Source organism: Ciconia boyciana, chromosome 6 (genome assembly GCF_034638445.1).
Source record: "Ciconia boyciana chromosome 6, ASM3463844v1, whole genome shotgun sequence".
Taxonomy (NCBI): Eukaryota; Metazoa; Chordata; class Aves; order Ciconiiformes; family Ciconiidae; genus Ciconia; species Ciconia boyciana.
Genome location: NC_132939.1, coordinates 30,228,023 through 30,253,083, shown reverse-complemented (window position 1 = coordinate 30,253,083; position 25,061 = coordinate 30,228,023). Strand labels below are relative to the sequence as shown.

The 25,061-nt window shown below is 41.9% G+C and overlaps 1 protein-coding gene across 1 annotated transcript; it reads left to right on the top strand.

The window, feature by feature from the left end:
- The first annotated feature begins 3,091 nt into the window (after positions 1–3,091).
- LOC140652926 (cytosolic phospholipase A2 epsilon-like) lies at positions 3,092–20,625 on the top strand. The gene is made up of 21 exons (XM_072864370.1): positions 3,092–3,133; positions 3,783–3,866; positions 6,648–6,720; positions 7,696–7,832; positions 8,229–8,360; positions 9,858–9,898; positions 10,619–10,661; positions 11,454–11,529; positions 11,727–11,896; positions 12,037–12,117; positions 12,870–12,907; positions 13,582–13,717; positions 14,388–14,524; positions 14,946–15,168; positions 15,867–15,981; positions 16,378–16,515; positions 17,738–17,845; positions 18,508–18,699; positions 19,179–19,345; positions 19,711–19,897; positions 20,417–20,625. Exons 1-21 carry the CDS (start codon positions 3,092–3,094, stop codon positions 20,623–20,625), a joined length of 2,529 nt encoding a protein of 842 aa, XP_072720471.1.
- The last annotated feature ends 4,436 nt before the right edge of the window (positions 20,626–25,061 follow it).

The window sequence follows — 25,061 nt, the reverse complement described above, 5'->3', positions numbered from 1 at the left end:
GTAAGATTTTTCACGTAAAAAATTTTTTAAAGCCAAAGGTATAATTTGAGCACATCAAAATTTCCTGTGAATTTATTTCAGTTTTGATTGTTTTGTGTTGAGACAGTATATAAAAAAAGTCAACATTTTATTTTGAAGCTTTCAAAATAAAACACCCTGGAATATTTTTCCCAGTTGAGTTACTTCTCATAGTAAACTTCCTTTCTTAAATTAAAAAGAAAAAGTGCTTGAAATGGGAATATTTTACTTCCACTAGACAATGAAGACTTGTTGTTTTACTCAATGCAATTTGTTTAAAAAGTTTAAGACATATGCTCATCAACAAAAATGCTTATTTGCTTAGTTCTGCCTGTTCAAACTGTACAGATAAGCAGGAGTGAGTTAGTGGTCTGCAACAACTAAGACCATCTTAAAACAATCTGAACAGACCCACCATGGGATCTAGCACAAAACCACCAAGCACATTTGTTGTGGGTTTGCATTTTTAAACCTTCTTCATTTACCCTTTTATGGAAAGGGTATTTTCTGAACTGTTGAAAGTGCTGAGGGTGAGCTGTAAAAAATATAAATCCATAACAACATTTGCATTCCAGGAGCAAGTCAAATTGAAAATACACTTTTTTATTAATAAGTTTTGTGTCCTAATGACAACTGGGAAAATTTTGAACAAACAGTCTATTCAGTGAATGTCATAATCTGGGGCTAAAATAAACCGGGGAAAATGCTTGGGTAAGTTGAAACATTTCATGTTAATATTCTACAAAATGTCTTTGTTTTGAAACATAGCTTCTTTGTAATAGACCGCCTACCTCGTCAGCCCAGGGAACCCAACCTGAAAATAACAGGTTTCATTTACAGTCAAATAACATGTTTGGCTTGGTGCAAAATGACACTCTGAGGATTTTCACTTTGGCAAGAAACAATGACAAATTATCTTTACAAATTGGTTCACAATGACTTTTGCCAACACTTTTGTCATTTATGATGTCAAACCAAACCTTACCTTTTTGTGCAACTGTAGCCTAATGTTGCAAGCCTAAAGATCAGAGCATAAATATTAACATCTGAAACTGTTTAGGTTTTGAACGAATACGCACTTCTGCTGGTTTTTTTCGTTCTATGGTAGTTTCACTAGTCGTAATCAGAAATACAGTGCTATGTGCTCTGCATATAACCCTGGGAATTGTCTCCATTTAAACCTGAAATCCCTGTTGTGAAAAAATAAGCACAGTTTTTGGCCATAAACTCATGCCACCTCCAGCTCTGAAGAAATGTTATTTACATGCAAGTATTTCGTGTATACAATACTGGACAATAAAGGCTTCTTTGCAAAATGAAAATTCTGCCTTGTTCCACATATTCAGGCATTTCAGTAATATGCTCCAGGTTCACAGTGTATTCCTTGTTCCAGGAAACAAAACTGTTGTTATCTCTGCAAAGAGCGTAAGAGCATACCAAATGTTTGCTGTGAGCATCGTGGATAAAGGAATGTCTCAGAGACAGATTGCAGGGGTACAAAGCAAGCCACGGTCCCACTCTCCCTCAAGGGCTGTCTCTGATGTGGATTGCAAATATTATTCGTGAAAATGAGAGCTTTTTGGCCACTGACACTGTGGGAGCAAGTCTCAGAGCCCCAGTCCTGGTGAACAGTCTCATTTATAGCTTAGCCCTCCAAGGAGATGTTGTAATAAAGCACTGCCTTTAACTATGACTGAAAGATGCCAATGTTGCCAAGGGTTTTCTGTGACCTAATGAAAAATGCATTTCATCAAGCTACAACATTACAGCTGGCACATGGAGGAAACATGCCATGTATGTAGACACAATCCTTCATGGTGTTGTGAAATAACACAGCCTATGGCAAAAACTTATTCTACCAAGTTGACCGTGATGACTGTTGATATTATTTTGCATGGGAATGCGCAAAAGGGGAACTGTGCTGGCTGGTAGCAACATTTAACCAGTAAGCTCAAGAATGCTCAGGAAATGGGTAACTTTTTGCTCATAGACAATGTACCGGGAGTGCAGGGAAGCCAAAGAATTCCCTTCCCCCAGAGATTTTGATCTGTTATGATCTGTTATGAAACAGTCTTTGGCAGCCCTTTTAAAACCGGTTCCAGTGAGCTGGGAGCTGTGCCGGTTTTGATGGCATAGGGGTCACCTGTGTGCTCACAGGGGCAGGCGCAGGCGTCCTGCCATGGCGGTGGCTTTGCAGGTGTGCCGAGGACAGTGCAGAGGGCGGCGTGCGGTCGGTGCTGAGTTTTGCCTCTGGCTGGCAGGGTTCATTGGGTCAGACACAGGCACTTAAAAGCAGCTAGATTACAGCCAGAGTCAGTCTGAGCTGGAAAGTGGTGCAGAAGTATTCACAGGGTGTAGAGGTAACCTAAGGAAAGTCATTGCTTTAGGACTCTTCGTCTAAACAAACATAATAATAATGAGCCATAGGAAAGAAAGGGGAAAGAATACAACGACTTGAGGAGAGACCCAGTCCTGCTGGACCAAGGCTGAGTAGATACAAACCACCACATGAGTGTGTCTGTTCTGCATACCTAGACCTGGGATTGCAGGGAAGTGTGGTACAGAAAGCCTTAAACTGGCTTTTGCAAGAACCAGTTTAGTCTGAAAGCAATTTTTTTTTCATTAGCTGTTTTATCCTATCTGCTTACTGTCACACATAACCTATATCCAATTAATATACTGTTGCTGCATCTTATTGCAGAGTATGTATTTCTGTAGGCTTTGAGGTCTTGCTGAGTGGAAAGTTCAGTGCTCAGATAAAAGGGCATCCTTCTCTTACAATTAGTTATAAACCTGCCATTGGCCAGTATTGGGCAAAGTGACTCAAACAGCTTACTTCCACCTACTGTACAGGCAAAGGTATTTTTTCCTACTTATTCGACCACAGGATTCAGCTTCATAGCATAAGAAAATGGGAGGGGAATAACTGGGTTTAAGAAATCAGGCAGAGGTGGGGCTCTGAGTCAGTTTATAAAATAGTTGCTCACCTGCATATGAGACATTTAAACTATTGGTGTCTGTGGAAGCTGGGAGATGTGATATTGCATTGCCACAGATAACGCTGGATGTGTACATGACAGCGATCACGATGGAGCAAGACAGCATTCAGTCTCAGGTAAGAAGGGTGCAGAGCAAAGCAAGGCATCTGGGATCTCAGCTGGTTACGCAGCACATAGTGCTAAGATGGTACTACTTTCTTGATCTACCATTGACTATAAATGACTGCACAGGATGAAGAAAGTCAGTGCTTCAAGAACTCATCAAAATTTAAAAAATTATTGCAAACCATAGGAAGGAAGTGAAAACTACTTGGGGAGTAAGAGTTTATTTACAAAGAGAGCATTTTGTATATTTAGGGGTTTTCTTCATCTTAGAGAAATGATATATGCAATGTTAGAATAAGTATTAAATAACACGGAGATGTGCTTCAAGGTGAAAGATTAATGACAGGATGCGTTTATGGGAGACAGGTTTGCTGTTCCTTTAACAGCCAGGGCCAGGAGCTGCCTTCCCTCCCCGTGTGTCATGCAAAGGGTGGACCTTACCTGGCTGCTACACCTCTGCTCAGGCTTACTGGGGCAAGCACAGCGCAGGCAGTGGCACCGGGCACAGCAGAAAACACCTGTACCTGCCAGGGCTCTACCACTAGCACTGACCATGGGCTCCCGTTCACTGCTGTTCTGCAGTTCCCAGTTCCAGACGAGGATTGCTTTTAAGAGGCAGGATGGTTTTTCCAGGGGTAAAGTTGGCCCTTCTTGTCGCAGGAGCTGATCGCTCAAACCGCTCGGCTAGGAGAAGGAATTATGCAGCTGAATCCTGATGGGGAACAGTGGACTCCTGTTACAAAGGTACCGCAAAGGGGAATTTCAAAAGAAAACTGTAAAAGAGGCTTTCCTGCTGGGTGGAGCCTGAGTGAGAGCAGATAGGGTTCAGCATCTGCCAAACAGTCTAATTAGCTACCATAACCCATCCACCTCCCTCCGTGAAACACTGTCCCGCTTATCATTTTGATCACTTCACTTATGCAGTCTTGCTTCACGTTAAAGTCCTAGTGCTGTTTGCTATCCTTGGCACATGGGAAATGAACCCTGTTTTAACAAGACTAATATCTTTAAAAGGATGGGTTTGAATAGGCTTTCTGCTACATATGGCTTGCTAAAGCACAAGGGCAAATTTACTGCCCGTGTAGGTAGTAACAGCTGTGAAATTGTGCCACTTGCTCCCACAAAGAGTATGGTACAATCCTGAAGTGGATTTTCAACACCTGATTTCCTGGATTAATCCTTCTTCGGGCTTCTACAAAAACCTAATAGTTTTCCAGGAGACTTCAAACACGTATATGAAATCTTTCCTCTAGGAAATGAGAGGACCAGATGTGCTGAAAAAGATTTTTTGCCCTTGTTTTCTCTAGTTTGAAGCCATTTAGTAATAATTAGGAACTCTCCCTTGTTCTGTTTCAAGCTGAGTTACATTGCTGAGCAACAAGCGTTATGCTTACAGGTTAAGGAATAGCCAGCCCTTTCTGTTGATTAGTTGAATTGAAAACCCAAAGATAAGAAAATATGCCCTAAAAAGCAATCTCTAAGCTGCAGGGATCATGGCAGGTTCAGAAGAACAAACCAAACCTCTCAAATTTTTTAGGCAAAACTCACACCGCTGACGGCATTTTGGCCATTTGTTATTTATACCTCTGTGATGTCTAAGCCAAGGCTCCCTGGTCATGACAGGGCACATCCACATGCCTGAGCACTTTGTTCAATCTGCACTCCCTCCCTGGCGCTTTGGAATCACCACAAGCCACGAAGGTGGCTCCAGGGGACCCGATCCCTGAAACTGAGTTGAGCCCTTCTAGGAAAGTGCCTTCTCCAAAGCCAGCCACTGGCAGCACCAGTTACTGGCTCTGTAATTACTGAACACTTTCCACCTGCACCTGCCTCATTTCTGTGCCTTAGGAGTCAGGTTTTAGACATGAATACAAGTGCCTTTGATGGTCTTATCCACAGCTACTCTTTGGACTCTTAGCAGTGGTTTGACATCCTTGATTTGCACACTGGGTCACCTGCTGTGCAGCTGAACAGCACAAATGTCTTTGGTGCCTTTTCCTAGGATGGGGTGCTTTGGTTACCTGGAGGCTAATTTTACCTGTTTCTTCATTAGCCTACTTGCTAACTGCCCCCAGTCTCAACAACATATATTCATTAGCCCTGGCTGCATGTATTAATACACTCAGGTTATAGCCAAACATTCTGAGAGACATCACATGGACATATATTCCATCGAGCCTATGAATACTGATGCACTTCACTTTTTACAGACGGTAAGCACAGCACATTATTAACACAGCACATACCAAATTGTTTTGCTCAGACAGAGCAAAAGTCCTGCTCTCCTTTCCCACAGTACCTGTGTCACACATCCTTCTCAGTGGGACTAATGAGGTCAGTGTCATGCTAATGCCACTTCATGACTGGCAATGGTCTTTTTATAGTCATTTTGCAGTATAGGTGGAGTGAGCAGGTGGCGTGACTACCTGTCCTACCTGTAGTTGCACTAAATGTCTTTTGCATTTTAGAACTTTTGGAGCAAAAATTTCCTGCTGATTTATATTCCAACATACTGTGTCTTTTCCCCCTTTCCGTGACTGTAGAAATAAAAGGTTAGGTGGAAATGGAGATTAATGGTATTTATTTGTTTATTTTATGGTAAAAGGAGAAAGGATATGCATTCATGTTTGGGCTCCAACATGAGACCAGAACAGCAATATGAGAGGCTAAGAAGTCAAGCATGAGGCCTTATTGTCGGAGACATGGGCTAATATGAAAGAGGAAAGCCAAAGGGAACAAACAAGAGTTTCTTATCAGGCGTAAAACACTCTGTTTGCACTTCTTATTCAAAACAGTGCAAAGAAACTCCAGACATAAAGAGTTTACATGGTTCAAAACTAGAGAAAAACTTCTCACAAGAAAAAGTCAGAGGTGAGCTCAGCTCAAGAGGGGCAGTTATGTCCCTGTAAATGAAAAAACCATGCATAGTGAGTAGCATGGTGGAAGTGCAAAGCAGCAATCTCTTCCTCTGACATTAAAAGCAGCATGGGGATCAGAGGTCAGTATTTAACTCTGGGCAGTACTGTACATTTAAAAAAGTGGGAATATGAGACAATCATATCCCATAGCCCAGGAGACTGAACATGGGTAATGACTGGATGGGAGGTGATTCCCATGACAATAATTTTATCACTTGCAAAAAGCCTAAGGCAGCTTTTCATTTTCTACCTTGGAAATTTAACAAGTAAATCTTCTCCCAAGCTGAGTCTGAATCTTACTACTTTGTGCAGCTAGATTTTAGTTAGAAAGGAAATAAATTCTCTATAATTAGAGAATAATAATAATTCTCTATAAAAATCCACATATCATGCTATAAAAGTAGAGAAGTCCTTCAGTCTAGAACTTGATTTAGATATTAGTAGGAAAATAAATGTATTGGACATTTCATAATCACATAGAAAAATTCAACTAAAGGTTGTTCATCATTTGGGTATTTCTCTCTCTTGATCATTTCTATCTTCTAAATATGCTATCTATGTTAACATTCATTCCTGCCTTTTGTATGTTTTTTTTTTTTCCCTGCAGACAGAATCATCTCTGTGTTACTTACTGACTATAAGAGTCATAAGAGCAAGAAATATCCACCAGGCAGATGTCTGTAAGTATCTGTAGTATTCTGTATGGTCCCCTTAACACTCATGGCGTACTAGCTAGTCCTGCTCCAAGAAAAAGGGCTTTCTACATTTCTTCCATGGACGGAGAAAGTCCTCTGACTGTCCTGCTGGTTCCAGCAATGAACATAGTGTGCTGCTCTTCTTTGCATCAGCCCCGTTCTGTGCAGAGGTAACTCTATAAGGTCACAGCTGTATCTATTGCACATATTTCTCTGCATCCCCAAAGGGAGCAGGGAAAGCTCTGCAGTCTGTTGAAAGCAAGAAATGCGGAAAGGTCTCCTGTGTTTTCCTCTGGAGTATATTTATGTAAAAAAGGAGACAAACTAGATGGGATAATGGAGAAAATACCGAAAATGGAGTAGCCTTATCTCAAATCTAGCTTGTACTCAAAGCATTCTCAAGACTAAGTAATCCAAATTACCATACCCCGATTCCCTGTGTACCAGCTTTCACAGAGAAAACCCTGCTAGGTGTTGTTACATTTTGTAGGTTTACTTCCGATGGCCTGCAACTGAAATATAATAGAAGATTATAGCTTTACTTATGCAGAAACCAAGACTCATTTTTTTCTGTGTTTTGGGCTTTTTTTAATGTTCTGTCTGGCTAAAACAGAAGCTACTGCTTTGTTTCCTTAACCCTTGCAGATATAGGGTGCCGTGGTTGCCCCGAATTATTTTATCCTGGGCTGAACTGATTGCTTGATGACATAGAAGGAGGAGAAAACCATTTGGTTTTAATGCATTTATTATATCTCTAATCACATGTGTTCAGCGGAGAGTCATGTCCCTCTTCTTTTTTTCTCCATTCCTGTTACCTAAATTGTAATGTTTATGTTGGACAAATATGTCATCACGTATAATAGTGTCTCTCTCTGAAAGCAAAGCTTCATGTTGTTCAATTCATTCTTTATTCTAGAGCAAATCCTCATTTTAGATGTGTTTGTGTTTTTTAACATACAGTAAGCCAGACTGATTGCTACGTGAGCCTGTGGCTGCCAACTGCTTCAACTGACAAATTTCAGACTAAAACGATCAAGAATTGCAAAGATCCAGTCTGGAATGAAACCTTCTACTTCAGGATCCAGAGTCAGGTCAAGGTACTGAGCTGGGACTTCCCTGTTAACCATGACCTAGGGAGCAACTGCCAGGTTTTATCCTTTTGCAAAGAGGACATGAGTAATTTTTTCAAGAGGCAAGGAAATACGCAAAGATGTGAGAATAACACATATCCTTATGATGGTTTTCCATGCCACGTAAGACAAGTATCTCTCTCAGCCACGGGTAGAATATGACCTTTGAGATGTCTGATTTCCTCTCATTCCTCCTTGTAGGCAGATGCCTACATGGAGTTTATTTCCCCTCCACCTGCTTCCTTTCCTGCTCTTTTTCTTTACATCCTCCCACTCCTCACAACAGCTGACTAAAAGAGCTCTCCCCAGGATCTCCTGCTTTGAATGAAACCTGATACATTTCTAAAGTCCTTCCTTTCCCAGAATGTGCTGGAGCTGGCGCTCTATGATAAGGACGTGGTTACTCAAGATGACCACCTCTTCACGGTGTACTTCGATATAGACAAACTTTCCCTGGGAGAGCAAGTCTTCATGCACTTCAAGTGCAATTCACAGGTGAGGTCTGAAATAAGAAATTGAATAGGTTAGCAAGAACGTGTTTGTCTGCTTTTCTGTCTAAAATGTTATTTGCAAAATCTTTCCTTTTTTCCTTCTTGTGTATGAACTGCCCAGCCACATAAAAGGGAGTTGTTTTTTCACTCTGATGTGGGAAAGCCTCTTCACACCTGCATCTGTAGGCACACTGAAGGGTTTGGTGTTGGCCACAGAGGCTCACAAACTTCAGGTGTCTTTGCAAAATGGTCACTTTGCTGAGCCTGCCCTCATCAAGGATCGAGGAGTGTGTCCATGCCAGTACATGATGCTTTTTGTCATAACTTGTTACTTAACCTAGTAATTAGGAAGTAATAACTCTGTGATCAGAACCAAGTGTTGAACCAGTCTAGTTGCTAATTATGGACTGTGGCATGGGTGTTTAAATAAGGTGTCTAAGTCATGTTGCTCAGATTGGCAACAAGAAATATTCCTATTTTGAATGTACAGGGAGACTCTGAAAGTCACACATCCCACCTCCTGGTATGTTCTGTCCGTCCCTCTCCTTTTCCAGTTCCCTCCCAGTCTCTTGTGCATCTGTCATGCACCATTCAATTGATTAATTACCTTATCTACACACACCCAAACTCCACTCTGCAGTTCATTATCTTTAAATGCCTTATTTGACCATTTCTTTTTCTGCAAAATACCAGAGAAGCAGTGTGTGGACTTCCACTAGCCCTTGGTAAAATAGAAACACTAGGCTAGTTGTAACCCAGCTCATTACTGTCTGGGTGGTTACAGGTGCCATATCCAAGCCTTTCATTACTGTGTTTGCACAGCTACAGTAGTTAGAGCTCATACTTTTCAGGCCTTCGTAAATTTTTTTTGTCCTATATTAATAACTTTTTGGTGTCTTTAATGCAATAGGTAATTTGAGCAACTAAGTAACCTACAGCATGATCTCACTTCTCTGTTCATCATCTCTTCTGTCCCCACCTTTGTTTTCCTCTCTCCTCTGCTTTCTTCCTCCTAGGTATGATACTCTTCTCCACTACCCCACAGACCAGGCCTTAATGTCAGATTTACCTCTGCCCCAATGCCCTCAAAACGTTGCCAAACAAAGTGGTTGTCCTCTTCCACAGCTGCTTTCCATGTGACCATTTCCCCTCCTTACACCAGGAGGTTTTGTCCGCTCCCCTCAGCAGACCCTCTTTCTCTTTGCTGGCAGACTCGGTATGAGACAGTATCTCCGCCTGGGTCTGTCCCTTGTGTCGCAGCAGAAGCAGGCAAGCCAAGTACTTTGTTAAAAACTGCTGTCACAGCCATCCAGAAACTTCCTATCAATAAAGAATCTTGAGGCTCCAGACACACAGATGTGAGGTGGTGGGTGCCTCTATTTTAAATGCGCTGCCAATCACAAATAGTGCATGTGTACCTATATCATGAGAGTGAGAACTTGCATTATGAGAACTTCCAGTAAACTACTGCCAAAAACATTTTGCTTTCTTTATTTTCCAGAGACGAGAGGAGCTAGAGGTGGGATTTGCATTGGATAATATGTGAGTAAACATAAAATGCAACATAATATGCAGCAAAAAGAAACAGCAATTCAGAGGCATGAAATAATCTAGTGTAATTGTCCAGACTGCATCATTCCTTGATGATGCTGATGATGAACACGGTTTCCTGAGGAATCTGTTCTATGAGCTGTGTGACAAATGGTGTGTGCCAGGATGACCTCCCATGAACTTCAGGCAGACAGGGAGAACACTCTAAAGCCTTTTCTTTGCCTAGTGTAATGAATACTACCTAAGACCAGAATACTGGCACTGCTGTTTTGTTACATGTTTGGCTTTGAGATCAGCAGGGGGGTTCGCCTCCCTTCAAAGCACAACATGGAATAATACACTGGATTTCTGATCTAGAGCTCCTTCTGTCCCATCCTTTGACAAACTGCCATTTTTAAAAAAACTGGATCCCGTGAAACCATCTGCAGCCTCAGCTTGGGGCTCAGCATAAAATCACTACATGGTTCGGCCCCGCAGTATCTTTTTTTTTTTTTGCTGAGCTCCAGGACTGGATGAGCCGGTAGGATGACGATTGTGCCTTGACAGAGTAGAGTGAGGAAACTTGTACCACGAGTCTCCTGGGACTTTTCTTTCAAATCCAATATGCAGCTAAAAATAAGCAAGAGGAAAATCAGGAGAAGGGTGGGGCTCATGAATTATACTGTAATTACACTAAGTTATTAAAAAAGTATTTTTCTTTGTGTTTCCTAGTTCAGGCCCTCCTGAAACCATCATTAGTAATGGAGTATTAGTGGTGAGTGTTATGTTTTGTCATCTTTCTTGTCCTGTTGCCACACTTGTTTCACGTGACTCACAGTCATCAGGCCAACATACCCTTTGACTGAGCAAAGCCAGCACTGAAACACAGCGATTTCCCGCTTCATCATCTGCCTCACGACATATCCTCGTGTGGCACCTGTGGAGAGGCTGCGGCTGGAACAGCAGGGACATCCCCATGCTAGCATCCCTCTGGTGCTGCAAAGGCAACACATGGAAGTGGTTTAGGTCCCAGACATCGGTGCAGCAGTGAACTCTCCCTTGGACAACACTCCTCCCGAATTCCCATATTGCCAAAGCAACGGGGTTTGTCCCGTCCCAGGCACATGTCATTTCCTGCATTTGTAACTACGCTTTTTGTACAGGGACTTTCTGACCATGCTATTTGCTCATTTATTAGCTTTGTTTCCTCATTTATTAGCTTTGTTTCCGCATTATTTTTGTTTAAATCAGTCCTCTGCATCTCTGTCGGGATCCTGGGAGTGTTCTTTTTGACTTTGCCCTTACCTTCTCCCTTCTGCAAGCCCTGTTCATCCACGCTGCACCCCCAGCCTTGCCCTGGCTGCATCCAGTTTCTCAGAGACTCTTCCTGTTCCAGCCAACATCTGAAACCGAGGTTGTGGTTGAGAGAAAATGTTTTCCTCAGGACAAAGCGCACTGCCTGTATAGCATTTGTACCATCATCAGTAGGAGCTTAGACTAGGAAACAGAATCTCAGACTGGAAAACTCCCCTGCCATGAGGTATTTTATTGCTCGTGTCTCTTACAGTCTCGCAAGATCTGCTGCTTGGAAGTCCAGGTGGTTGAGAAGAAGAAGAAGAAAAAGGAGAAGAAATCTTTATCAAGTGAGGTTATTTCTCCACCAGCTATTTTAAAATCATAATGTGCTAATATTATGAAGGCAATTGGCCTACTATAAGAATGAAAAAAACCTAACAAATCCGAAACATGAGAACAGCTTTGTGATAGACTCTGTAAGAACCCTTGTTTCCAATTTTGTTGAGAAAACTACTCTGTGTCTGCTTTTGTATCACTTCCTTAGCAAAAGAATTCTCATTTAAAGTGCAAGGCTCTTACGAGGGCACCCAAGATGTTATGCTGGGATCTGATCTGGTCTTCAGTTCTTCCTCTCCTGCCAAATTCCACTATGCCAGATACAAGCAGCCAACGCTGGATGTTATGCTACCAGAGAAGAAACGACCTCCCTCCTTTGTATGTTATAACTGGACTTTATAAAATGTAATAATGGCATGTAAAGTAGCATGCACCATAAATAGTAACATTAATTTGCATTGTGGAAAGAGAGTAACATTCCTTACAATATTAGCTTGGATATATTTGTGTTTTTTCAGCGCTCTTGTGTGTATGATACAGGGTCTCCAAATGTGGAACTTCATTCCCTTCCAAGTGGAAAAAACATGATCTTAGCAGAGGTGAGTGCCTGCTCTTTTGTGGGAGAGGCTGAGAAACCTGAATGTGGAAGTCTGCATCCCCCTGATGATTACCAGGGTACTTGCTGATGATGAAAGCCTGCAGACAAAAATGCCACAATCTAACAGTGGTAGGTCTTTAGGTGATAAGGCCAGGTTGTGCCTTGTTCTGTTTGAATAGGTGTGGGAATATGGGGGACCTTGTTACTGCTTCCTGATCTTACTTCATGCTAAATTTTGAGGGTCTGCTTTTCCCCTTCTCACACACCAGCTGAACTAACTGAGGTAGCACCAGTCTCTTGCTGATGCTGACCATGCTTTCCAAAGCACTTGTAGATTCATGGTTAAAAAGATCCATATAGAATGAAAGGATCATGGCTGTTGTGGGGTATAAGCCACAGAAAGGGAGGAGCAAATGCTGCTGTGTAGAATAGTAGTGTGGCTGCAGCCTGGCTGGTTGCCTAAGAGAGGTAATTTTAGTAGAGATGGGTAAGGTATACATTATCATTACTTCCCTCTGTAAACAGTAGCTGTCCTCAGATGTTACATTCACTAGAAAACATTGGGAATTACTGAACAACTGCCCTGACAATAAACTACTGCAGTCAATTCACATACGCTGCTGGATTATTCAGAGCTCCCGATTTGTACCTGCATTGCTAGAATGGCACAAGCTAGAATTCCTCCTGGGGCTGTAGGGGAGGAGTGCTAAAGCAGGTTGTCAAGCTTACACGCTTTGCATTCTTGCTTTCCAGGATAAAGGATTTGATTTATATGCGAAGGCAGAAGACTGGTAAGAGTCTTGGCCACTCTTGGAGGCTAACTTGTCCTTAGCTGAACTCGTCTCACCCTTGGCTCTTTACTGGGGAGGAGGACACAGTAGGACAGTAGGTTGTATGACCAAGTGATGTGGAATTCACATGAGCTGAAAGCAAACTATATGTGTAAAATTAAAAATACATGTAGATAATCCGTACTGAGACATGAATAATGAAAAAGGTACATAAAATAGAAGAAATAATATTACAAGCCAATTATGCTAGTCGGTGTTATGCTCAGCACAGTCTTTAACCTTCTCTTTAACTGTGTAAGAGTGCAGCTGATCACCTGGTACTGTTGATCATGAAGCAGGTAACATTTGCTGCCTAATCCAAGACAAAAGTGAGAAGTTTTTCCTACAGCTCTCAGTGCAGGCTAAAGTATGAGAGAATCCAGACAGCAGATGTCTCAGTAATTATGTGGAGGAATGCCTTTCCTTAGGTTTTCTTTTGATAACTGCTTAGAAATTTAGCAGTCCTTTTTTGTCATTCTTTCATGCAGCATTGTATACCTGCTTGGGAGTGTAGGAAAGGCTCCTCCTGTAAATGCGGTACTTTGTGGATCTGGTTTATTTCCTTGTATTGGAAACTCTGAGCTTGTCTACCAATAATAAAATGGAATATTCTTTTTTCCTGATCTCCGCTCCAGCCCAGACCACCTTGATGTGCGTTTAGGGTTTGACCTCTGCGTACAGGAGCAAGACTTTCTATGCAAAAGGCAGAAGTACGTTGCTCCTGCTCTGAAGAAGGTCCTGCAGCTGGAACAGGATCTGCTGGACCATGAGGTCTGTAGAGCAAACATTCAAAACATCTGAGTGCTTAGCAGTGGGGGCATAAGAGCATAATATGACCTGGTTTTCTTCCCAGTTAATTTTTTTTCTGGTCTTTCCTCATCTTCAAACTCACGTACACTTCCAATACTGCCCCATACCTCTAATCTTACCCTGCCGTTTGTGTCCTTTGCAGTTGCTGTCCAGAGTTTAACTCTTCTGCTACACCTTCATTGCAAGCCAGGCTAGATATTCCTTATACAGAAATGGCTTCTTCCACAGTCTTTACCCTATGATTGTTATCCTTGTTGATAATCCTTCCTCCTCTCTTCGGCTTGTGAGATTTCTTTTTAATTCCTGCCTTTACAACTGTTTTTTTTCTCTCTTACTGTCTCTTTTGGTTTGAATTAATGCAATTTCATTTGTTTTTTACAAAACATCTCTGTTGAACACATTGGAGACAAGTGTTAGTTATCCAAGCAAAAATTGTCATTACTTTTATTCCTGTTCTCCTTTATAAAAGAAATAGTAGCTTACGTTTCAGTAGAAACCATTTGGAAAGAAGTCTGCATCTAGGCACGTGTGATGGTGTCAGGCTTTGTGTAGTAGGAGGTCTCTGCTGAGAGCCACAGTCAGCTGCAGTCTGCTGTCTGACGCCAGCCCTTTCTGTTCGTGTGTTGCACAGACCCCAGTGGTTGCCATCATGACTACGGGAGGAGGGATGAGATCTTTGACCGCACTGTATGGCAGTCTGCGGGGGCTCAAGAAACTCAATGTCTTGGACTGTGCCACGTACCTGACTGGCTTGTCTGGTACTACATGGTAAGTAGGACTGGGCAGCTCTTGGCTGGAGTCTTCCTGATGACACCAATGTGCTGAAGTAGGCTGGGGCAGACATGCAGTAGTCTACCTATAATGCCTTCTCAGCAGTCCTATTGTTTTGATCTTGTTCCAAAATTGACAGATTAAAGTCTTTTCATGGGGGAAAGTCATGTAATTTGCAACAGCATGAAAACAAGTGTTTTTCTAAGAACAGCTTATGGAAAATTGCTTAAGCCATTTTGACAGGGATAATGACTGTGACTTCAAAGGGAACATGATCGTTTCTTAGGGAACTGAAGAGAGGAAACCTTTACTTAATTTCAAACCAAGAACTTAAAATAGAAACATAAAATGTAGCCATTGCCTACTTCAAACCTTGGTGTGCTTTTTTCCCTCTTCAATATATATTTCCTCTTCCTAGGACCATGTCAAACTTGTACAGAGATGCTGACTGGTCACAAAAGGATCTCGACAAGCAAATCAGCGAGGCTCGAAAACATATGACAAAATGCAAAATAAATTCGCTTTCCTTGGAGTATTTGAAGTATTACAAAAAACAGCTGTGTCAACGGAAAAGAGAGGGCCGCAAAACATCTTTTATAGATCTCTGGGGGCTTGTCCTGGAATCTTTGTTGCATGATGGGGTACAGTATGTCATAAAGCAGCGTTTTCAGTGGCTTACAATTTTCTGAAAATTAATTTCTGGAGAAGATATTTTTCTGTTTGTTCTGAGAGAAGTAGTTTGTTACAAGATGGTGTGTATGCAAAAGCACAGCCATTTCCAAAACATTTGGTGGCACTCTTTTAGATACCCAACTATGGTGGAAATCAGCATTCTTGCTTGTGAGACGTTGGATATGTTTTTCTGAGAAAACTCCAAGATTAACATTTTGAAAAAATATATTTTAAGATTTGGGGGGGCATATTCTACAAGTATTTTATTTAGAAATAGCAAAATTACAGACATTATCTTAATGCCCATGAGAGGTATTGACAAACGGACCTGCAGACTTTTGAAATATGTGAGAGGTCTTACATAAACTTGCAGCATTACACTTTAAGCTGGTTTATACCAGAAGTATTGCTTTCTGTTCTTCATCATTTCCTTCCATTTTCATCCTAATGGGTCATCAAAAAATCTGGCATCAGATTGGATGCCTGCAGATATTTCAGTAACAGAATGCTTACAGGAATTTTGAAAAACACAGAACATTTCGGAATTTAAGCCCAGCACGCATTATACATTAGAGGCGGAAATTTTTCTGCCTTACAAACTTAGATGCAGAGAAAACGTTCCTGTGCTAATTTTCGTCTCAGTGTAACTGTATTTCTGGAATCACAGAAAGACAACCATAGACTCTCTGATCAACAACGGGCCATTGATCGTGGTCAGAACCCATTGCCTATCTATACTGCAGTCAATGTCAAGAACAACTATAGCACTCTGGATTTCAAAGGTAATTATGAGACTTCTGAGATTTTTTATATTTAAGCTGTCTTTATATTTAAGCTGGTAAATCCTGGGACAGTCTTTTTAGATAGCCTAAAAAAAGCCCTCTCATTTAAAGACTGGAACCTCAGCTGATGTATATTCGTTTAATGTCCTTGTGGTCAGGTAACAGTTTGACTGTCTATGCAATAGACTCAAAAATATTCCAAAGACTTTTCATGTTCGCAAGTTTTTATTTGTACCATGCTTATAACTCATTGCTATTGGTCTGAAATATTAGACTTAACTACAGAAATTATTTTAATTTTTAATTCCTTTCATTCCCATGATAGCAACATCATTTTTATCTACAACTAAGGGGCTGTAGTAAAACATGGTTCTCTCCTCGTGTTCCTTTTCACAGAATGGGTGGAGTTCACCCCTTATGAGGTGGGATTGCAAAAATATGGAGCTTTTGTTCGCGTGGAGGATTTTGGCAGTGAGTTCTTCATGGGTCGGTTGATGAAGAAGATCCCTGAATCCCGGATCTGCTTCTTAGAAGGTAAGCTCCTAAAAACATCTGAATGATTTTTTTTTTTTTTTAATTGTGAGCTATATAAACTAAGCACTAATAAAGCATTTGTGCATAACTGACAGGGCAGTTTCACCGGAGAGAATAATATCTCATAACTGAATTAATACTTACTATAATGGATTCAGTTTACTGTAAAAAAGAAAATTCAGAGTGACAGACAAATAGTTATTTGCATTTTTAAAGCTAGTTTTGAATAAAAATATAGTATTGCTTCCAGTCCCACAATACAATTCAGGTCTCTGGGAATCCACGGTTCTGCTCAAGCTACTGCAGAAGGGTGAACTCCAGAGCCTCTTGCCTGTCTCACAGGTAGTCAGTAATTTGTGTGCTTCCTATAGACAGTTTACATGAGCCTTCATGCTGATTCTCCACTGCATCAGGGTGTGTTTGAGCATGCCAGGTCCCCCCTGCTCCAGAGAGTGTGCTTTGGCCACACATCAGCGGCTCCAGTTTCCACATCACCTGGGCAAGCCTGGGGGGAAAACAGCATAATCATATCCAGAAGCATTTTTGCTATTGACTGAAGTGGAGCATGGATATGTGTTTTCCAGACAAAGAGGCAAGCTGTCAACTTGTGACTGGTTCGAGATGCAAACTTCTCTTCGACTGAGGGAGACACTATACTATTTTAGCCTAAGCCTATGCTAGATGTGCATACATTTGCACTTCCTGAACCAAAAAACAGTGAGAACTTGTGCCCTGAGGGATAACCAAAGAAATTGTTTCTCAAACTGAAAAATGCATGGTCAAAACTGATCCCTTGGTGTGTTAGCAGGCTTGTTCTCAAAAAGGGAAGCCTACAAATGCAGAGGCTGTAAGATCACTTTGTAGTTAGACCCTTATCAATATAATTCCCCACCAAATCTCTCAGATTGCAAACTTTCATCCTTTCTTTTTATACAAGCCTTGTGATACTTGGTTGTTTTTCTGAAAACCCAAGCTCCTTAAATCATATTAATTCACAAAAATCTCACCATTAGTTAAAATATATATCCAGCCCTAAGTACCATAAGACAAAAACTGGATACCAAAATAAGGTTTAAAAACCAGCAGCAAAATAAAAATGGCACCTCATCCATTTAAAACAAACTAAGGGCAAGCATAAACCTCACAAATTTCATCTCATGATAACAGTTTTGTGATTCATTATGTGTGAATGTTTGAGTTAGAAAGCTCTTTCCTTTTACAGGCATGTGGAGTAGTTTATTTTCATTGAATGTGTTATATATCTGGAATTTGTCCCATTCATCAGAAGATTTCTGGCACAGGTGGACCCGGGACAAAATCGACAATATAGGTAAATTATCATACTCCTTCCTTACTGTGTATTTATTGTTAGATAGAGTTAATGTTAAATAACCCATCACACCCATCTGCTATGTGAGATGTGCACAGTATATTTGGCATTTTTTGGAATGTTTCTTCAAAGGCCACATTGCCTTTCTGGAAGGAATTGTCTCATACTGCAAAGCATAATTGGATAATCTAAAAAACTCCAGTCCTATGATCTATGTGCTCACTGAGGACTCAACCCTGATGTTGGCAGATGAGTAAAATGTTCAGGAATAATAAGATTGATCTGTAAATGATTAATAAAGCAAAAAGATTTTGACTACATTAAGTAGGAGCTACAGTAATACAAATAAATACAACAGTTACCCTTTTCCAAAGCCTGCATTCAGTCTGTTCCACAAGTGTGCGTATGTCTGGTGCAGATTTTTACTGCTGCCTGATACTGGGTCTTGTTTTTTATCCAAGTCTGGACTGTGTAAGGAAATGGTATTTGGCTGCTAAAAGTAGCATTTTATTTTCTTTTTCATTTGGTCACTTGTGCTCATTGAGTCTTTTCATCCTAGGCCTTTTAAATAAAGAAAACACTGATTTTTATTACTTGCCTTGACATCTTAGGGGATGCCCTTGCTCTAGGCAGGTAGAATTTAACAGCCTTTCCTTGTGTAGAGGAGGAACCCCTCCTACCGTTGAAGCCGCATGAGCTGAGGACTCGCCTGTTCACCCCTCCCGGCCCCCTCGGCAGCGCTCTTCGTGGTGCTCTCACCGACCGCCTCTGCATTGCCCAGGAGCACAACTTCCTAAAGGGTTTCCAGATGCATAATGACTACCTGGAGAACAAGCACTTTTGTAGATGGAAAGGTAACAAGACCTGTGTGCCTGGGGAAAGAATAAACAAGCAGAACAAAACAAAAACCCAGATTTGATATTAAACCCATTCTCCAAGGTTAGAGGCCACGTTTGGGCAGAATCACTGTTATATCAATCAGTTGTGGCACACCACGATGTAGCATGGCATGGTGTTGAGCTCCATGCCAATGGTTAGCTGGTGGCACACACCTCCTGAGGCAGGGGCACCAGGTCCTGATGGTGGTTCTCCCTTTCTCTGTTTGAAGACACATTCGGTGGGGAAGCACAAGAAACCTCCTTCATGAATGTTGCCACTGCAAGTCCAAAACTGCATGTGGCTGGAGTTGGGAGGGCAGAAGAGAAGGGATACGGTGAATCTCCCTTCCCTGACGGTAACCAGTTAGGGCTCTATGGTCATGGTGTAAGAGTGGAAAACAGGCTAACCAGTTTTGCACTATTGCACTTACAGCAAGAAAAATCTTTCCTTTCAGATACTGTGTTAGACACATTTCCCAACCAGCTGACACAATCAGAGGAATTCCTGTCTCTGGTAGATACGGGATTTTTCATCAATACAAGCATCATGCCACTTTTAAAACCAGAGAGAAAGGTGGATGTCATCCTGCATTTAAACTACAGTGCAGGATCCCAGACACAGGTGAGAGAAATTGAAACAGTCTCTATTTCTTCTTCAACAGGAAGTTTTTAACACTTACGTGCTTTCTATATTGCTCCTACTAAAAGTCTTAACCACTAGCATTTTTAGCTTAATGCTGCAGTGTGATTCTTCATTTATAGGCTGTACATATTCCCATTTGTTTGTCTTGTACGATACAACTGTTTTGTGCTAAGAACTCAGGGAAAACAAAAACCTTCTCTCCAATGATGCAGTGCTTTCCAATAGGGGTTTCAGAGCTTTCACACAGCTAGCTTGGAAAATGCCCCCTTTGTTACTAGACTCCAAGAAATTCTGAGCCCTGAAATCCTCTTTAAGTCTTAGTACTGTTCTGTTAATTGATCCAGGCTCTGGACCAGACCTGCAAGTACTGCTCGGAGCAGGGAATCCTGTTTCCCAGGGTGGACTTGAGTGAAGAAGACAGGAAAAACCTGAAGGAGTGTTACCTCTTTGATGGTGCTGAGACTCCAGGAGCACCAGTACTGCTATTTTTCCCACTAATTAATGATACCTTCCAAAATTACAAAGCACCAGGTAAGTAATCAAACATGTCAAAAAAAGGTTGAAATCATGGCCAGCCTATTAAAGGGAGTATATTTAATACTCCAACCCTTGAACTTCACTGTTGGTTCATTTCAATACATCAAACCTCTCTGTTGCTTAAAGTTACTTTTTTTACCATGTCAGATTTGATGCCATGGCTGTGCTGTTTCAATCCCTAAGCTAGTTAGTTTGCAGGTAACTTTGACGTATGTATGTGAGCCACAGGTACAGCTCAGAACTGCAGTGTAGACCTATGTAAGAGGATTAATCACCATTTTTCTCCCCTCACCATGTGAAGCAGCTGATATCCACTTGAGCCAGGGACTGAGCTCTCCGTTTGAAAAATAATTATTTGTTTAAAAAAAAATTTTAAAACCCACAAGAGTAATTTAGATAAAGAACTCTCTGTGTAGAGCGACATCTCCTTTCCCTGCTCTGTTAAGAGTTTGTTTGCTTATGACCAGAGTAACTCCCGTCTATCAGCAGTGGTTTGTTGCCCCTTCCTCCTAGGTCAGAAGCGCTCAGAGTCAGAGATGGAAGATGGCAAAGTTGATCTCTACGGCTGCTGTTCCCCTTATTCAACATATTCAATTCAATACACTGAGAAGGCATATGACCATCTGGTTCAGCTGGGTGAATACAACATCCTGAATAATGAAGACCTCATTATGCAGGCCTTGAACACAGCAGTGGCACGGAAAAGGCAGAAAAAGAAATAATGTCAGACAAGGGAGGATGCTTTTGTGTCCCTTAACCTGCCAAGAGACTGAAGCTCCCTTATGATCAGCCAGCAGGCTTCAAAGGATTCCTACTCCACCCCACTAAATGCCAATCATCTCAGATGAACAAAGAAGAGCCTGAAGAGAAACTTTTTTATCCAAAGAATTTCACTGCAGCAATTCATTGCAATTCAGCTACAACAGTGGAGTGCAAGTCATTGTATGGTACAGAGGATGGGCAGCCATGAAGAAGAAGGTGCTAAGATGATAATGAGCATGGTGCTAGTTGCCTTGAGAAAGACTATGAAATGTTTAAGTCTAACATGTTCAGGGAAGACCACATTAAAACATATTTTATTAACTCGGCTTGTGTTTTGTATTTGCGAGGTGGTGGCGAGGCAAGCAGCAGCCTGTGGGCCAGGTTTGTGACTGGGACCATGGCACACTGTAGGCAAGTGTCTACAGAAAGAAAGGCACATGTCATATGGCATCCTGTGGGCACAGATCACCTCCAAGGGAGGCTTTGGACAGAGGCAGAGGAGACACAGGCCATGGGTACCAGATCAACCGAGAAAGCAAAAGAGCATTGATGAAGTTCTCCACTGCTTGACCACCAAGCTCCTCCATGCACTTCCTCACTGCTTCTTGGCTACCCGTCCCTCTTCCCACTCCTGGTGTGAGTGGTAGTAGTGTAGTAACTAGAAATACAAGCTGAACAGAACAACATTCTGCTGGTTTTAAACCCCCTCAAAACAAGAGCAAGGATGTGCAGGCCCTTGAATTCATCAGCTCTGCCTGCCCTTACTGCTGGCTGGGTCTTGGACGAGCTCGGCATCTGCAGAATTAGGAGGCACCCACATGGGGGAGAAAGGGCTTTACATGGTCTCAGTCCAAGAAGGAAGATTTTGTGTTTTGCAGTAGGGCATCTAAAAAGGAAATCCTGCTCCAGGAATGTTATTTTTCCCTCTTGAGATAGCAAAAATTTATTTTAACTATAGTGTTGCTGTGAGCCTTGTGCCAGCCGTGAAGAACACAAGAAAGGTGCAGATCTATAGAGATTCCTGGAAGCTCTCGAAAGGTTTGCTATAGCAAGTACATCCTTCTGCATGGCAAGCTGCCACAGGAAGAGCTGTGATTTCTCTTGGACTGGCGCTGCACCAAACCCAGCACAGACATGCACGTACATGGTATAATTTGCCCATTTGGGCCAAATGTGCCGTGATGAGAGGTTGCCTAACCTAGGATTCTGTCATTGTTCCCAGGAGGGAGGAGACAGAGGAGCGCTTTGCTTGCACCCATAGCAAAGATCCTCCAGCTCCTCTTGCATGCCTGTCACTGCCTGATTTGTTCCCTAGGGTTAAGATGCTTTACTTGTTAATTGAAAAAAAAACTCCAGTAAATAGCCTCATGAGATTAAAAAACATGCAAACCTGGATCACACAGTCATAGCAATATGAGTACGCAAGTGTACTTCTCTCCAAACACATGAATAAGCCTATTTTGATTAAGTTCATTGCAGGTAACCCATGTTCTAGGTTGAATTAATAACAACACACTAATACTTTACAGATCAAATGAGTTATTTTATGTTTCTCCCAGAGCATTCACTTCTAGCTACTAACAGATGGTAGAAATTCCCTAATTCTTCATAGGTATCTATTTTATTAACCAAAGTAATATTGAAAGCAATAATAAAAATAGGACCATCCTATTTTTACAGCATGGGATAAATATCTCAAAATAAGTAAAGCTTACTCAACATATGCATGCATTTCTTTTTTTTTATACTGTAGTACTTTTAGAAGATTAGGTTGGAAGATGAAGCTTAGGTTGTGTGGAGTTTCTCAGTGTACATAACAGTTCAGCATCTACAATCTGTAGCCTACTAAAACCACCTGTGGTTACATTTCAGTGTTAAAATTCTTTGGATTGCAGAAGGAATAGAATAGAATAGAATAGAATAGAATAGAATAGAATAGAACAGAACAGAACAGAACAGCATAGGATAGAATATTTCAGTTGGAAGGGACCTACAATGGTCATCTAGTCCAACTGCCTGACCACTTCAGGGCCTGACCACTTCAGGGCTGACCAAGTTAAAGCATGTTAATATGGGCATTATCCAAACACCTCTTAAACACTGACAGGCTTGGGGCACCAACCACCTCTCCAGGAATCCTGCTGCAGTGTTTGACCACCCTCTCGGTAAAGAAATGCTTCCTAATGTCCAGTCTAAACCTCCCCTGGCACAGCTTTGAACCATTCCCACGCATCCTATCACTGGATACCAGGGAGAAGAGATCAGCACCTCCCTCTCCACTTCCCCTCCTCAGGAAGCTGCAGAGAGCAATGAGGTCGCCCCTCAGCCTCCTTTTCTCCAACTAGACAAACCCAAAGTCTTTAGCTGCTCCTCATAGGACATGCCTTCCAGCCCTGTCACCGGCTTTGTTGCCCTCCTCTGGATGCATTCAAGGACCTTCACATCCGTCTTAAATTGTGGGGCCCAGAACTGCACACAGTACTCAAGGTGGGGCTGCAGCAACACTGAATACAGTGGGACAATCACCTCTTCACCAGCTGGTTATGCTGTGTTTGATGCAGCCCAGGATGTGGTTTGCCCTCTTGGCTGCCAGGGCACGCTGGTGACTCATAGCGAGCCTGCTGTCGACCAGCACCCCCAGATCCCTTTCTGCAGGGCTGCTCTCCAGCCACTCCTCTGCCAATTTATACTTGTGCCTGGTGTACAGGTCTCTGTATTGGTTTTACATGGCAAGGTTTTGGTAGCAGGGTAAGGGGCTGCTGGGGTGGCCTCTGTGGTTTCCAGTCACATTTCAAGGCTCATGTGCAGGATTTTATCTCTGCTTTCCAAATGAGTAGATAAAGGTATCCACAGTGTGCTTGGCCGAGTCCTGTCACTCTGAAGCTTTAAATAGCATCATCAGAGCCTGGTAGAGGGAGCAGGACACAGTGTTTCTGTAATGACATGCCAGCCAAGGACAAAAGTGCTCTGTGCATCCCCCTATTTTAAAATACAGGGGAGAAGGAGTGTCAGTGGCTGGGAGGGATATCTGTGAAACGCCTGCCTTGCTCCTGTAAGGAAGCTCTCTGGATATAGTCATGCTTTTATTTCTGTAGTGCTGAAACTTGTAGCTTTAACAGTGTGGTTTGTCCAGGGTAGATTCTCAGAAGATCTTTTTTGCGGATTATGGACAGGTTCTGGCTCTCAGCTCTTCTTCACTTTGCATTTATCCTTCCAGAATGAAACCCTGAGAGCTGGTCTTCTTGTAGTCAGCCTGGACTGATTTTCTCATGGCCAGTTCACTTTCTTTGCACAGTCGGTGTGAACCTCTCAAGGGATGGTTCTTACAGCTACAAACAGGTCAGATGTAATTTCCTTACAGAGTATCACTAGTGCTTCCAGCTTCAGCCATTCACATGTCAGTGGGGAGCTGGGTATCTCCCACGTGGTTTTGTGCTTGCCTTTTCTTCTAGGATGCCCCCCAAATGAATAGGCTTTTAAATGACTGTGGTCATTTGCAAAATGTCTCATTTTAGACATTTTCTGGGGCATGGCTTTGCTCAGTCAGGCCTAACTTAAGATTCAACAAGCTTGAAGGAGGCTTTTTACACCTTCCACATGTGAAACCAAAACAGGAGATTCAGCAAGGAGCAGCAGTAGGCTGCAGTAAATAAGACTGGAAGGTCTTAGGACAGGTGAGGAAGGCCTGTGAAGCTCTTGGAGGCTAAAGCTAAGCCTGGAGGGATATTTAGGTTGTTTGCATCCTTTGCCTTTGCAATCCTTGTTTGCAAGTACATAATGATAAGCCTTTAGCAAAACGTTGAGGGACAGTTTCCTGGGGCATGGTTTTCCCACTGTTGCTTGCTAAATGGTCCTAATGGCACTTCTTTAATAAGTCCATTTTATAACACTGTACAGAGCTCTTGAATTGTTTAGCTCTGGTAAGCTCCTATTAGTCTGTGGAAGAACAAAGTAAAACAGCGAATAGAGTTTTGTATTTGTACTAGATTATTCATCTTATTTCTTCCCACTGACTTATAAAAGCCAGAAGTACCATCAGATCATCTTGTTAGACTTGTTAGATGTCAGACCTGTTACATGCCATGCAGTTACTTAAATGTTAATCCTGATCACCTGTGGCTGACCAAAGTCTACCTTAAAGAAAAATACCCCTTTTCTTTTAAAGATATCAGGCATGGTGAAGTCACCACATTTCATGGATGTACTAGTGGGTGATCATCTTCCAGCAGTAAGTATGCACCTTGTTTCCAGCCTTATTTAGTTTGGCCAGAGCCCAGACATTAGTTCTTGTTAAATCTTTTCCTCGTAACTTAAAAGCCATAACCACTGCTTCTTCATTAGGGTCGATTTTATAAAATATACCAAGGTTTCATGACAGTCGTCTTTTCATCAAACC

Bases quoted from the DNA above. Each gene is read 5' to 3' on its own strand.
- LOC140652926 (XM_072864370.1), top strand. From the start codon at position 3,092: ATGACAGCGATCACGATGGAGCAAGACAGCATTCAGTCTCAG. The intron at 10,662-11,453 runs GTGAGTGTTATG...TGTCTCTTACAG, and splicing joins TTAGTAATGGAGTATTAGTG to TCTCGCAAGATCTGCTGCTT. The intron at 12,908-13,581 runs GTAAGAGTCTTG...TCTCCGCTCCAG, and splicing joins TATGCGAAGGCAGAAGACTG to CCCAGACCACCTTGATGTGC.